Genomic DNA, 16353 nt, shown 5'->3' with positions numbered 1-16353 from the left:
AGATAAGAAGCCTTTGGGTTTGCCTTCATGAGAAGTGAGTGTTGAATACAATAACCAGCCAGATGGAGGAAAGAGACAAGTGGGTTTATTGAACCGTGTGGATTTGATGACATACTACATCAGAACCACAGGAATATAAGGCTGTAGTGGACACTGGTGACCAGTGTACTGTAATGCCACTAAGCAATGAAGGGGCAGAACCTATCTGTATTTCTGAAGTGAGAAGTGGATCAGCTAACTATACTGGAGGCCGAAGTGAGCTTGACTGGAAATAAGTAGCAAAAGCCCATTGTGGCTGGATCAGAAGCTCTGTGCATCCTAGGTATAGATTACCTCAGGAGAGGGTACTTTAAGGACCTAAAAAGGTACTGGTGGGCTTTTGGTATAGCTGTGTTGGAGATGGAGGACACTGAGCAACTGTCCATCTTGCCTGGTCTCTCAGAGGACTCTTCTGTTGTGGGATTGCTAAGACTGAAGGAACAGGTACCGATCACTACCACAGCAGTGTGCCAGCAGCAGTACTGCACCAATTGGGCTCCCTGACTCCCATCCATATGCTGAATCGTCAACTGGAAAACCAAAGAGTAATCAGTAAGACTCACTGCACTAGTCCCATGTGGCCAGTGAAAAAGTCAGGAGAGTGGAGGCTGACTGCAGACTACTGTGGCCTGAATGAAGTCACACCACTTTGGTGCTGCTGTACCAAACATGCTAGAACTCCAATATAAACTACAGTCAAAGGCAGCCACAACTGGTATCACCAGTGTGATATCAGTTCATCTGGCAGTAGAGTGCAGACTACAGTTTGCTTTCACTTGATGGGGCATCCAGTACAGCTGGAATTGACTGTCCCAGGGTGGAAGCACAGCCCAACTATTTCCCATGGACTGATCCAGACACAGACTTTCCTGGCACAGGGGAACAACTTATATTGTTATATATAACTTAAATAACTTATGAACAGTTGTAATACACTGTCAACATAATCATGTAGGGCAGCAGAAGTTTTTCAAAAAGGAAAGAAAATAATCCAAATCCTGAAAGCCAATTCTGCCATAAAACAAAGTAAGGCTGAGGGACCTACACAGGAGATCCAGTACTTAAGAATAAAATGGCAAGATGGATGTCATAAGATCCCCATGGATGTGATCAATAAAATAACTGTTATGTTCCCACCAACAAGTAAAAAGGAAACACAAGCTTTCTTAGGTCTTGTGGGTTTTTGGAGAATGCACATTCCAGATTACCATCTGATTGTAAATCCTCCCTATCAAGTCACCCTCCAAAATTTCACATGGGGCCCTAACTGAGCAACAGCAGCTTTTGAACAAATTAAACAGGAGATAGTTCATGCAGTAGACCTTCAGCCAGTCTGGGCAGGAGAAGATGTAAAAAATATGCTCTATACCACAGCCAGGCAGAATGGCCCCACCTGGAGCCTCTGGCAGAAATCCTCGGGGGAGACTCATGGTGGAGCCCTAGGGTTTTGGAGTTGAGGATACAGAGGAACCAAGGCCTGCTATACTCTGACTGAAAAAGAGATACTGGCATCATATGAAGGGGCCTGAGCTCCTATTGTCACCCTGTCTGTGCTGGGCTGGACATTCAAATGCAGGGTCCCCTCCACCCATCACTGAACTGATGCTGTGTGCAGTAAGCGGGTTGCACTGTACATCAGGCTTGAACAGGAAAACCCCAGACACCCAGGAGTCTTGGAAGTGATTATGGGCTAGCCTGAAGGCAAGGATTTGGGAATATCACCAGAGGAGGTGACATGCACTGAGAATGAAAAGCAATATGCCCTGTTCACTGATGGGTCCTGTAACATCATGGGGAAGTGTCAGAGGTGGAAGGCTGCTGAACAGTCTTACATGATGAGCTGCGGAAACTGTTGAAGGAGAAGGTAAATTGAGCCAATTTGCAAAAGGTCATCCAGCTGGCTTTAGATATTGCTGAACGAGAGAATTTGACCAGTGTTCTACCTCTACACTGACTTACAGATGGCCACCAATGCACTAGGGGTGTGGTTACAGAAGGGGAAGCAGAACAACTGCCAGTGAAGAGGCAAACCCATCTGAGCTGCTGCACTATGGAAAGACACTGCTGGTTGGGTAGAGAACATTGTTGTGAAGGTACATCATGTAAGTGTCATCAAGGAAGAGATGCAGCATGTAGGTGGGCTCGGAATTGAGGATGGGCTTGACCATGGACACCACTGCACAGGTTGTGGATGAACATGATACATGTGCTATAATTATGCCAAGTGCATAAAACCTCTTTGGTATGGAGAACAATAGAAATATAAATACAAGAAAGCCTGGCATATGGATTATATTACACTCCCACAAACCCATTATGGCAAGCACCATCTGCTTACAACAGTGAACCAACCGCCAGATTGCTGGAAACACAGCCCATGCTGCCCAAAGCACTATCCTGAGCACTGAAAAGCAAGTCTTGTAGTAACATGGCACTCCAGAAAGAACTGAGTGAGACGGTAGAACTCATTTCCCAAACAACCTCATAGATATCTGGGCCTAAGAGCGTGGCATTGAGAGGGTGCATCTCATCACCTATCATGCACTCACCTCTGGGAAAACGGAACAATACAATGGACTGTTAAAAACTACTGAAAACTACTAAAAACTGAGATTGATGGGTACTGCAACATTCAAACACCAGGACACACATTTTGCAAAAGCCATTTAGTTAGGCAGCATCTGGGGATCTGCCAGTAGAATTGGCCCTGCTCAGTCAAACTTCTATAAGCAGATAAAGTCCCTGTAGTAGACATAAAAAACATGCTGGGCAAAGACTGACTGGGTTATTCCTGCCACGGGCAAAGGCAAGCCCATCCGCGGGCTTTTGCTCAAGGACCTGGGTGCATGTGGTGAGTGACGCAGAAGAACAGGGAAACCTGGTGTGAACCTCAAGGGGATCTGATGTGGGGTGAGAACAGCCAATAATTTGAATTATATAATACTGCAAGTCATCACTACTATGGTTGCTATGGTTGCTGCATTATCAGCGATATTACAGTAACAATCATCCAAATTAATGAATTCTGACCTTTTACTCCAAACCAGAAATGGCTTCAGCACGCAACAATCCAGCACCATGCATCGTCCCTTCTGCACTGAAAGACTGCTATGACAGATGGAGCCCAGTCATGAACTAAATGAACTCAACAGACTATTTAGAGGGATGGCTGAAAGACCATATCTGTAATTAACGGAGATGTACGGGAAAGGGTAGGGCCTGAGTATGACATAAATGATATGGAAAAAGGGGTGGATATTGTCCTGGTTTCAGCCCAGAGAGGGCAGGTCAGGCCACTCAGTGGGGAAGAGCTGTGGCCATGATGGCACAGGGCAGGGGATGGGCAGAGCCAGGCCAAGTGGCCTGAACTGGCACTGGGACATTCCATACCATGTAGCACCATGTGGAAGGTCATGAAGCTGTGGGAGAATAATAGTGGCAGCTTCTGCTGTATTTTGAAGGCTTGTAAGAATCTTGTTACTTGCCTCTAAAATCTCATTTCCTCCCAGGTATGGGAATATGTATCTTGAGTTCCCATATCTGAATAGCTTGAGCTATAAACAGAAATAAAACCTGGTTAATCTAAAAAACTACCCTCTGCTTAGTGTGGGGAAGGAGACAAGTGGTGGCTGCTGGTTGGTGTAGCAGTGCCAGGAGTGTTTGGAAAGGCCATTTGTCAGACTGGACTCATCCAACACCTTTTTTCAGGACGAAGGAGCAGAACTAGACAGTGTTCACACAGGGAGCAGTCCAGAAGTCCACTGCACCAAAACTTGTATAGCTTTTGCTCCTTGTCCTAATGTCCTGGTTTCAGCTGAGACAGAATTGATTTTCTTCTGTGCCGTGCTTTGGCTTTAGGAGAAAAACAGTGTTGATAACATGCTGAAGTTTTAGTTGTTGCTGCACTGCACAGAGCCAATGATGTTTCAGCTTCTTGAACTGTCCTGTAAGTGGGGAAGTGTTGGGGGGGCACAAAGAGCTGGGGGGGAACAGAACCAGGACAACTGACCCAAACTGGGCAACATACGACATTGACATAGGGCGGAAAAGTTATAAAACTGAGTTGGCTGGGGGGCTGCTGCTGCTGCTTAGGGACTGACTGGGCAGTCAGACCCAACCTCTTAACATGCACACACAGGCCACGGTTTCTCATCTTCTTTGCTGCTTTCTTCTGGGCTTTATCCAGCCAGCTTACATTTTTCTTAAGAGTGTAGAGCCCAAACAAAAAGATAAAACATTCCAACAGAGGCTTCATACTTTCCATGTAAAGTTAAAGGATTACTCTCACAGACAACATTCCTATTTATACAATGGAAAACACTGGTTGTTTTTGTAACAGCACAAACCTGCTAGCCAGCACTCAGATTCAGATCCTCCAAAGCTTCTACATCTTTGTCTGTGAACTGCTCAATTGCCTGCCTTTGTCACTTAATCAGTTCTGATGAAATCTCCCATCTTAAGCACATCTTTACTGAGCAGTTTCTTATCCTTTCAGCATCATGATTCTGAATTCTGAGCTTGTTCTGTGCAGTACACAATGTTCTCTCCCAGCTTCATTTAAAGTGAACATTTGAATAAGTACTTTCAATGTCAGCATGCCATTCATTACTGGAAATACTGACTAGAACGAAGCCTAGGGAAGTCCCTGCAGGATTTCCTTCATTGGTAACTTCCCTTGACAAGGGGCCATTGAGAACCACTCTTCTGAATATGATTCTCCCAGCAGTTCTGCAGCATTTTATAGTAACTTCACAGTGTCTTTCTTCTATTTAGTTTGCTTTTCCACCAGCCAGCTTTCAAATTGCCTTTGCTGTTTTTAAGACTTGACTTCCTGTAACAGAGCTGCCCTGCTGCATGTGGGGTGTTTGCCCTGCCTGGAGGCTGCACAGATGTTCAGCCACAATCCTGCCATTTGAGAGGGTGCCTGCCTCATCCCATTACTTCTTAGTGATGGAAGTGCTAAAATCTCTGTTACCCTGCCAAGAAAGCCTGCTTCTGCCAGTGCTCACCTTCTGTGAGGTGATGCTTCGCCCTGCAGCTTCACACCATGGTGAGCGTGTGGTGGAAGCTATGCTGTGCTCTCACCCATGCCAGGGCTCAGCCACAACTCTGAATTAGGTGAATAGCCCCAGCCTACGCCATTCTGAGATATATCTGACAGGGCAACTGGTTGGGCACACATGACAGCTGGAGTGCTGCAAGAGAAGGACATGTCTGTCACTCAGGAGATATCCAAATGCAGTGGTTAAATTAATAGACAGTGAACCCAATGCCTGGACCTTCCACATGTGGTTAGCATATGGCTGAGTTAAGTGGCTGTCCTCTACCTCATGCATGAGAGACATACGAGGATGACCACAGGGCATGTGCATAATAGCAATAAACACATATAAAAATGAAGCAGAAGCTTCGGGATCTTTGTGGGCTTCAGATTACAGAAGACCTCATAGAGCACCTTTCAACCAAAAATGCAATGTTACATTTACTTCCTAACCTCAGTACTGAAGTTAAAAAGAAAAAACACTTCCTAACAGTAGTGTTTAGGTGTCTTGTGGCAGGCCAAGTTGGGGTAACCCTAGGCTCTGGCAGAGGTGGGATTAGAGACAGCTTCTGTAGCAGCATCCTGTAGGCAGAGGCTGAGCAGCTGCATTTGTGGATGGAAGCAGCTGGACAGGCTCCCCAGGGCATGTATGGAACATGGTAAGGCAGACCTCAAACAAACTGCAAGCAGGGCTCCACGCAAGGAGAGCTGAGTATGTTCCTGGATGCTCTAACATGGAGACAGTTCACCCTTCCTTCCACTTACTTCCTGGCCACTTTCCTCCATATCACTACCTGTGAAAGCACACCAGCATCTCCCACTCCTCCCACTGGGCAGTTGTTTGCTTTTTCTAGTTATTATTAGTTTACTGTCTGAAGTTTCTGCATAAATTAGCAGAATTAAATAACTTCTTCCCTTTGTTTCAGTTTCGCTGCCTAGCTCAGCCTCAGTGGGTAGGAGGTACAGAGCAAATAACAGAGAAATGCTTTGGTAGGAAGAATATTCTAACTTACTTAAAATAAGGAGAAAAATACATAACTCCAATCTCCAGACAATTTTGGTGCCTCAGTGTCTGGAGAAGACACCATTGATTTGAAAAGGTGGTTCCGATCCAGGCCCAGAATCTACGCTTGAAAACGGAAGGAAACCCCCAAAGGGCATTTCAGAAGCACTTAGGGAGTGAAACTGCCTTTGGTCGATCACAGATGGTGATCACAGACTCCTTCCCAGGACAATTCCATGTGTTTTATTGTTGAACAAGAAGCTCTGTGGAGCCTGGTAACAGGAGACATGAGACATCTGTGAGGACACACATAAACTAAAGTCAGATCCTTCACTTTGGGACTGAAAACTGAAGTTCTCTCTGACAGAAGGACTGAAATGGAGCAGACATAAAACTAATTTTTCAGTACAGACCAGTGTAACAAGGCACCTAGAAGCCCTTACCATTCAAACAGATGTCCCAGCATTCTGCTGCATGTCAGAGCATCTGCACCTTCGGTGCCAGCTTTCCACCTACTCCATGCAGCAGAAGGCCCTGAGAGGACTAAGCAGAAAGCATCCAGTTGAGGTCCCCCAGATGAAACATCTACTGCACTTTCCAGTGAACAATGCCTTGCTGTTATACAGTTGCCCCAAACTCGCCTTCCAGTGCAGCCGTGTTAATGTGAGATCCTACTAAAATACTTTATTCACAACATCTTGTTTCAGCAAAGATGAAACAGTTACATCAGTTGAAACATCAACAGTTACAACAGATGAAACATCAGTTACAGATGTTTGCAAAAGACAGAAGTGAAAAGAAAAAAAAAAGGAAAATTACAATTAAATTGCTCAGACTAGAAATAGCTTAGAAGGTTCTGTTTCGTTCCCTTACCGCTCTGAAACACTGTCCTCTTCTGGCACGGTGGTACACAGCTTCTTTCTCCAAGCATAGCTTATACCTTGCTGTATCTAGTAAGGAGAGCCCTCCACAAGAAAGTCTGCATTTAAACATACACTCATCAGAGCACTTTGAGAAACTTTTTGGCTCCAAAAGTCTCTTTCTCAGGCTATATTAAAGGGGTTCAGACAGATTTAATCTTTCACTTTGAATCTCACAATACTCCTTCCTCGTCCAGGAGACAGTTTGGTCATCTGTCTTCATTAAAATAAGGACTTCCTCACTCCCATGGGCATGCAAATATTCCTTCCTCAGATGGGTGGGAACTACTCTGTTTCACCAACTGTTTAACACTTTGTTGCCTCAGAAAGTTCTCTGCTATTCCATCTAGTGACTTACTGGCATCTTTAGCTATGGCATGTATCCTAATACAGAATCTTGCAGTCTGTAATAATCTGTGCATTAACAAGAACCCCCCATCACATCCATCCAGATGAGATTAACATAGGCTGACTATGGTTGGCATCTGGCTGAGACCAAACACAGTGGCACTTAGGTGGGTAATCTCTAATATTCTTCTCTTGTAGGCACAGTCAAGAACCACATTCTGCTAGTCTGCATGGATGGATCCCAGGGCTGTTGCTTTTCATGATATATCTATCAAAAAACAGCTTACACTTCATCATTCTTGCTGACGATGGATCTCTGCCCAACAAGAAGAAATTACCAGTACTGTTTGATAAGATGTGCATCTTTTGATAGATGCACATTCTAGCAGAAAGAATGCTCGTCACTACGTGGGAGACATTACTGCCATCAGCACCCAAAGCAGCATTTCCTGATCCCACCCAGTCTCTTGCTCCATGCCTGGGAGATGAGATAAAGCATCATTTCAGACCATCTGAGCTGGAGAATCACAGGGGAAAGCATATGCACAAGGTCTACAGTATTTCCTGATGGGGCTAGCAGTGTCCCTTCTCTTATAGCTGAGTCCAGATTCACTTGGGAACAATGGCTGTCATTTCTATAGCGGTTTCATAGTAAGTAAGTCAACATGCAGTCAGGCAGCCCCTTTGTGAGTCACTATCTGGAAGCTGCTGCACATGTGGTTCAAAGAAAATAACTGAAAGAATACGTGAAGACTTGACAAGATCTTGAAATAGTTTATTATAATTCATTGTAATAAAGAGACAACTGGTTCCTGGGAGGTACGTAAAATGGTTACAACCTCACAAGCCAAGAATTTTGCATCAGCTATTACTGGTGGGTAATGGTAGGTAAAATACCTTTAGCTTTTTGGAAGAAGCTAGAAGCCAACCAAGAGCACAGCTAGTTTCTAGGAACACAGCTACTAGCCTGCACATCACCATGCTTGTGCAACTTAACAGATATATCTCTCGGGTACTCCAGCACATATTCCTCATTTGGATATAACAGAGACTAATTTTACACTGCATCCACACAAAAGGAAAGACCTCAACAGAAAAGAGATCTAGGTCCTGCTGCTGAAAAAAATTGTGCCAAGGTGGCAAATTGGGATGGAGGGATATGAAACACTGTGACAGAGATGTATGCTGGCATCATGTGCCCATAATAAACACTGCCAGTAGCAGCTTAAACAGTGACAAGACAAACAAGCAGTTAAGACAAACCAGCAGGTGCCATCAGTGAGATGTCCAGTCTATGAAACTGCCACAGGTAAGGTAGGGACAGTGGTTTTATAGCATATTACCTTTGACATACCCATCGGCTCAAAGCCAAGTATGGGAATCAAATGTTTCTGCATTAGAATTGGATAATATTATTTTTATTTTATGATCTCCGCTATCATAGTTCTTTTTGGGAGTCCTTCTACTTAACTTGGGGAAGATCTCTGATAAGTTTACATCACTTATCTTATAGACGAACCTTCCCAGGAACGCACACTCTGTATATAGGTGTATAGACGTATATTTTGTCATACACACTGCAAGAATATCCTGCACGAGATCAAACCAGAGAACAAGCCATGGCCTGCCCGAGGAAGCACCTGAAGAGACATTGGAAGGCCTGGCATCATCCCCCAGTGCTCTTTGTTTAACGATGATGACTTTAAAGAAAATCACCATATCAATAGGACAAGGAGAGCACCGAGGCATCTTGGAAACAACAGGATGACTACTGACTGGCACCAGATAACAAATAAATTAACAAGTAAATAGCAAATGTAAACCTTCCGATAAGATTGTGAACCTGGAGTACCCAGCCATTGGGGAAACAGGGGAGGGGGAAGGCAAGGGGCAGAAAACAGGGTATAAAGGCTTGTCATGTTGTGTCCATAGGCGCGCTCCTGCTTGCGGGACGCCCGCCATTGCAATCGCGAATAAATTCTGCTTTTATCAGAGATACCGTCCTAACAAAAATTATTTGGATATTTCCAACACAAGGAATACACTCTGAGTGTCAAGGTGCTAACCCAGTGTTAAACAGCAGGCCTCAAATGCCAAATGTGACTTTGAGGTGACTGTATGGCGCAGCATCAACCCCGCATTAAAGTCAAGAAAAAAAGCAAATATACAAAATGAGACTGAACAAGCTGCCTATGTCCTGAACTACCAATGTTTCAGGAACAAAGGTCAAAGCCAATCAGTCAGATGTAATCAAAACATTGTCCTGCCAGGGCTGTATGGGGCTTCATCACCTGCTTCAACTGAAAAGTCTGGAGGTTGCATCAAACTTCTGCTTTGTCTGAGGCCTGAATGACACTACAGGTGTCACACTTCCTTGTCCACACTTTGAGGAAGTGCAGACATCTGCAGTGTTAACATGACACCACAGTATATCCCAACTTTAGCAAAAACAAAAACAAACAACAAAAAAATCAAAATTAAGAAAATGTAATATCCACACAAAAGATTTTCATGCAGTAGCATATTCTGCCTGAGCAGAGTGAGAGAAACTGAGCCAGCCAAGAACACCAGGTAAGCTGGAGTTGTCCCTGTACAGTGTCTGTACATGCTGCAGGAGAATATTGTTGTCTCACAAAGGCTACAGACTTCATGGAAGGTGTGGGAGGCTCAGAAATGCATGGATCTTGTGTGCAGAATGACAAACAAGAGCAAGCATGCCCTGCTTCAATATCACTTGAGTTTAGGACTACTCCAGTGAGGAGCTTTAGACTCTAATCGGTCTTTCTAAAGTCGTTTACATGTTTTACCCACTCATCTGAACAGAACTTAAGTGCTCCCTAAAGCAAGGACCAGATCCCTCTTCTATCCACTCTTCTATTCTCTGCTGCTCTGTAAACCATATTCCTTGGTCTACAGCAACCCCATTGCAACAAGTGAGACTGCAAATAATGGTGAGAGGACAGGTTGGAAGTGATTAGTCTCAATCCCAGCTGCTCACCAAGCAGTATCACTGCCAACAACAGGCATTTGTTAGTCAGGCCCTGAAAACCTCCAAGGATGGAGATTTTACCACCTCCCCAGGCAGCCTGTACCAGAGCTACCCTGCCTGTCTGGTGAGAACCTCATTTCTGACCTGGTCTTCTGAAGCAGGACGGGCTAGTGTTCCTTGCTGTTTCTTCTGTAAAAAGCTGCTTGAGATTATGAAGAAACTGACTCCAGGCCATCTGCTTTTCTGGGATAGGGTTCAATGACAACTGCCTTTATCACATAAAAAAGGGGCATCTACCTCTTGTGCCTGTTTTTTTTTCTCAGGCTAATGCATGTGAGTAAAGGTCCATCACCAAGCTGGCTCAGCCCTGAGCTTTGCAAATGGGGACAGAGCACTTAACTCCTAATGATCTCCCCAACCTGCGAAGGATGTTGTCAATGAGCCAGAGCTCGCTGTGCTTCATAATGAAGGCAAGTGTTTAATGGCAGTGTGCTTTCTAAAAAGTCCAGTGAGATGCCAGTGCATAAAGCTAAGGTAAATAAGGACTTGGCAGACTTCTAGGACAAAGACACATCAGTCCCTGAATGGACCATAAGGCTCACTGACAGCCCATGGCTCTTTCTTGCCCCTACAGTCAGTCAGAAAGAAGCTGATGGGTTTGGCTATGTAGTAAACACAGTGAACTCTTGCTGTCCTCCCCTATCATCCTGTCATTATTTCTATTTCAGAAATCTGGTTTTGCAGGTCACAAGTTTTGCAATGATGTTGTAAGCTCATGACCAGAAAAGCAGGTAAGATGGTGTAAGCCAAAGTGGTACGAGTTTGACAGGTCTTGAGTTGCTGGTAAGAATGTGAGTTAAGTCTGTCTCTCTATTAGCAAGACAGTGTTTAAAGACAGAAAAATGGACTGAAAAGTCTATCTCTGTTATCCCATTACACACACTTTTCTTCTTCTGACTCCACAGGGAAACTGACTTTGAGTTGAGCAACTTTCCAATTAACTATTTCTGTTTTCCCCTGAAGATGCTTTAGTGGTGCCAGACATTCTATCAAACAACTCTAAATGTATGTACATATGTAGATACACATATCTCCAGCTGAAGGAAAAAGAAATAAAAGAACGTAGTAGAAATTACATCATTACAATGTCTTATGTTCTAATTCATTCATGGCAGGGCTTTTTCTACTTTACAGATATCTTTGAATGGTCAGAATTAAGATGAAAGAGGGCTAGAGAGTAGTTTACATGGCAGCAAGGTCATTCATTCATTTCTATAACTCTCTGGGCGTAGCTCTTATCAAAACTAACTTGAGAGACAACTCCCTGCAGCAGATGTCTGCTACTGGGGTGACACATCTACTGGAGCTTCCACTTACCGTTCGTGAAGGTGTTCACATAGTACCTGCGGCCCTGGGGAGACATATAGCTCTGCCAGCCTGGGGGAAGATGGCCGTTCAAGGTGTCTTCTCCTGGCTGAGGAGTTGCCCTTCTGGGCTTCTGCTGAGGAAAACAAAAAGAAGAAAATAAAGAAAGAAAAAACACAATCCTTTAACTTGATATCTAGATAATGTAAAGCCTAACGAGACACACGCCTGGAAAAGGATCATATGGTTTAGCATTCCAGACTGCAAGACACCTAAAGAGTTCCATTCATTGCTCTTCTTATCTGTCCTATTCCCAGAATAGAATTTATCTCCTAGAAATCTTCCTTTGGAGCACTGGGATACAGAATATTCTTTGGGAGAGAAATGGAACCCCTCTGTATTTGATGCTCCACAAGCACTGGACCTGTCCAGTAAAGGCACTCTTGTTAAATGATAAAGTGCAAAGCAGAAAGCAATCATCTGTCTGAGAAAGAAGGATATGCATGTGGCACTCTCATTTACACTGACATGAATGCGCTGGCAAGTAAAAGCATTGGTCATAAAGGTTCTGTCCAAATGTAATTTACAGGGGTACCATCAGCTTTAAACATTGTCAAGAAACTCTGCAGAGCCCTGTTGCCTAAAAGGAGCAGCATGCTGAATTACACCCATCAGTATGCTGATTAAACACTGATAATGCATGTAATTATCAGTGCATAAATTACTGATCCAGATGTAATCTGCATCCATATCATGCGGATGCAGGATGATGTCTTTATATGGCTATTATTCTGATGGTTAGGATCCAGCTCACTAGGAGAGATCCACATCTTTAGGAAGAGAAGGGGAAAAGCATCATGCTGCCGCTCAGAACTGCTATGAGTGTTCAAGTGCTACCTCAATAGTTCACATCTCAGTTGCAAGTATCGGTGTGCTGGGGTTCAGGTTGGAAGAAAAAGGTGAAGCTGAAGGGCATGACCCTGGTGATACCACCTCTTCCAAGCAGCTCTGGTGTTTCCTTGGTAGCGAGGGAATTACAGTAGCTGCTTAATGTGAGAACAGCAAAGAGGGCTTCATCCCTGTCTGGTCCCTTCAAGCAGGGATGCTGAATGACAACACCTGGGAAGCATGGCCAGAGACTGCCAGTCGCAGACTCACAGGGCTGCAGCTGTGAGCCCAACAGCCTCCTGCTGGCTCACATCCAGAGAACATTGCCTTGTATTTCTTTTCACTCCCTAAGGCAAACCAGGCATGTAATATACTAATTTTTAGGGGTTTTTGTTTGCTTGCCTCGCCTTGCCTTAGAACAAAAGGAGAACAAGGAAGAACATGTGAAATTGAACTATTTATTCAACAGAAGCAAATATCCATCCAGAAAATGCCTTCTGATACGGTGGAGAGGTAAGAAATGACTGCAAAGGCAGCCACACTGAGGGAAGGCAGAGTTTCAGCATCTGCTGCATATAATATTCAAACACTGGCAAAATGAATAGAGTTGTTAGAAAGAAAAAAAAAAAAACAAACAATGTGGTGCGCCCTTCTCCTACAGATCTGATTTCTGCATGAAGTTCCAATTCTGTTCCAACACAGAACAAATGGGACATTTAGTGATTTTGGAGCCAAAAGTATATTTTGCATTTCTTTTCAGTTTGAGAAAACTCTGATTCAGTGGCCCTCTGGAGGCACTGAACTTAAGAGTGACCTTGCATTTGTGTCTCATCAGGTATATGATAAAGGCAGATCACAGCTCCAAGGCAGCCATGTAGACCCAAGAACAATGTGAGATAAGTATTATCTTGACACTGCAGCACAGATCGTGCTTGTGCTGATTCAGATTTTAGCTCCTCTCTTGGGCAGAGAGAGAGCCTGGGGGACACAGCTGACCCAGTGTGACCAGGAGAAGACAGAGAGGGGATCTTATTAATGTGCACAAGTATCTCAGCGGAATTATCAACAGGATGGAGCTAGGCTGTTTTCTGTGGTGCACAGCAACAGGACAAGAGGCTCAAACTGGAACCCGAGAGGCTCCATCTGCACGTGAGAAACAAATTCTTCATTGTGAGGGTGGCAGAGCCCTGGCACAGGCTGTCCAGAGGTTCATCTCCCCTGCAGATTTTCAGACCTGCCTGGAAGTGCTGCTGGGCAGTCTGCTCTGCGTGACCCTGAGTGATGCTGTGGGGTTACTTTTGTGATCCCCAGTGATCTTCCAACCTCAGCTATTCTGTGAGTCCGATTCTGTGTCTCTATAGAGTGCATGACTCAAATGAATATTTTGCATGCCTGAGGCTAGCATGGTGCTTCACACAACTGATCAGTAGGATCTTTGTTATCTGTTCCTGTTCCCTGTTCTTCTGGTCTCTGAGGCTTAATGAAATCACGTACATGTGAGAAAGCAGAACCTTTCACAGTTTATGTTGCTATTCAATATTTACTTTTTGCTGATCTCAACTTAGTATACCAGGGAAACCTCTCTTACACATCAGCCTGCCCCAAGGCAAACGTTCTCATTATTGTTTGTGTCTAGAAACACTGTTGTTTCTGCCTAGAAATGTACAAAATGAAATTCCTATCTTAGTCAAACTAACACAACCATGCCTACTTTTCTGTGGGATCCCTCCCCACGTGCCACTGAAATACCTCCGTGTTTCATACAGCCCCTCCATAAGAGCACCAAATCCTACTAACGAAAACACTGAAGTTGATGAATCTGACGAACAGGTATCCCAGCTTCACCTCTGAGTTATCCGAGTTCTCCTCCACCAGACGGTTGCTGACAGCGGTGCCTTGTTTCACTCAGCAATACCACTCCCTGCACAGCTCAAGAAATCACGTTCTTCTTTCCAATTCCTTACAGCCATGCCTTGGCACCACAAAAAGGACCTGCTCGCACAGCTCCTGCCATGCCAGGAGAACAAACACAGCATCCACCATCACCTTCTGTTTGATTTTATTCTCAGTCAGGACTGAAAATAGTTCCCTGCAGGCTTCCAAAGGTGCGATGTCACTGGGAGCACCCGCTGCTCGCACAGGTGATGCAGACCAGCACCTGCAGCACCAACCATGTGAACCTTAGACAAAAAATGTTTTTGTGCCAGTTGGCTTTGGCTGCTCCTCATTTGTGTGGTCTCCCCTGCCACACCGAGGAGCTTCTCCATTTCTGTCTCTCTTACCCCCCCCCCCTCCCCTTTCTACAGCCCCACCTAATGGAATGAAACATGGGGAACTAAAAAGAACCTTCAGCAAGTGTGCCCCATTGGTGCAGTTACCCCAGTCACTCTGCTGATGGTTAGGAGGAATGCTGGCTGATTTCTGTCTACAAAAGTACCTCCCGAAGGGCCTTCCTTGCATTTGCCCACATAGAGTCCTTATCCAAAACACAGGTAGGTTTGTAAAGAAAGCCAAGACTGAAGGATGCTCGGAGGCTTGAGGTCAAGTAACACACGCAGGGAAATTCAGATCAGAACGGAAAGCAAGTCAGTTCCAGGCTATTTTTTTAACTACAAACCAGTCCTTCTCCAAACATTTTCCAAGGGACAGCACAGAGTAATGGAACAACTCCAGGGTGAGCTCCTGAATGCTCTCTACCACAGGATTAGTGACCTTCATTATTGTTTGAAAAAGCATACTGAAGAAAATTGAAATTCCACAGCGCAGGAGTCTACCAGCTCCTGAAGAATTTGGCAGCAGACTGGGATCCACTGCTCAGCCTTGAAGATAACAAAGTTACAACAGACTGTCTCAGCTGTGCAAGATGACCCCAAGAAGAGGAATTCAGGATAATCCCCTCCTGGGTTCTGTTCCAGAATATTAAAGTTACAGGATTGTATAAACTTACTGCACACTTCCCACTTCTGTCCTTATACCTTCTTTGCCTCCTGGAGATGAAATCACATCCATCCCTGCTCCTCCTTTTGTTTAATGAGGCCCAGTAGTGTACCCATGTAGCAAGAAGGTCAAGACAAAGTTTGGCACACTTCAGATATCACTTCTCTTCACACCATCGACAAGCACCAGTACCCTGCAGGGACAGATACCCAGTGGTTTGCTTAATGAAAGCTCTGCAATTACTCCAACATCCTCTGAGTGACCTTTTCAGTTGCTTCTGGTCTCCCTGGCAGGCTGCAACAAAGGCAGAGGTCAGGTGTCACAGATGTGTTCTTAAATAAAAGCCAAGAGATGGAGGCAGACAAGAGAGAGTGGACACCACTGTGACCACCATTTAAACTAGGGTGGAAAAATAAAGAACAAAATTAAGCAAATGTTTCAGCTCAAACCTCTGTCAAAATGTATCACTTCAAAAAAGCATGCAAACATTATGTTTTGCAGTTATAATTCTATTTTGGAGTTCCTGATATTTCTACCACTGCTTCTGATTCTGCAAACGCAGAAGTGCTGAGAGCACAACAGTGAATGACGGTAGAGATGTCCATGTGAATGACGGTAGAGATGACTGAACACAGGGAAAAACCCCAGTGCTGCCAAATGCCATTCTAATAAACAACAGAACATCGGTTTGCTTGGATGTACACGAACCATGGATATGTGGATCTCTTCCTTTTGTTTGTGAGGAACATGATTCTAAACAGGAGCTCACTATTGTGCAGTATTTTACCCCACCTCAGGGCTGCAAAAGAAAGCTTCTGGCTGT

General features: G+C 44.5%; 1 protein-coding gene across 2 annotated transcripts in view; it reads right to left on the bottom strand.

Annotated features, from left to right (window-relative positions):
* GAS7 (growth arrest specific 7) overlaps positions 1–16353 on the bottom strand; it is a gene marked incomplete at both ends in the record, with an annotated part of 96535 nt that overhangs the window by 46291 nt on the left and 33891 nt on the right. For both annotated transcript variants that reach the window (XM_079544321.1, XM_079544322.1), the window contains one exon: positions 11718–11841. In XM_079544321.1, coding sequence (XP_079400447.1) covers positions 11718–11841 — 124 coding nt within the window. The remainder of the gene's footprint in view (positions 1–11717; positions 11842–16353) is intronic.

The sequence above is a fragment of the Tetrao urogallus genome, assembly GCF_951394365.1.
Source record: "Tetrao urogallus genome assembly, chromosome: 18".
NCBI classification, from domain to species: domain Eukaryota; kingdom Metazoa; phylum Chordata; class Aves; order Galliformes; family Phasianidae; genus Tetrao; species Tetrao urogallus.
Note: the sequence above shows the minus strand (reverse complement) of the source record. Positions and strands in the feature narration are given on the sequence as shown.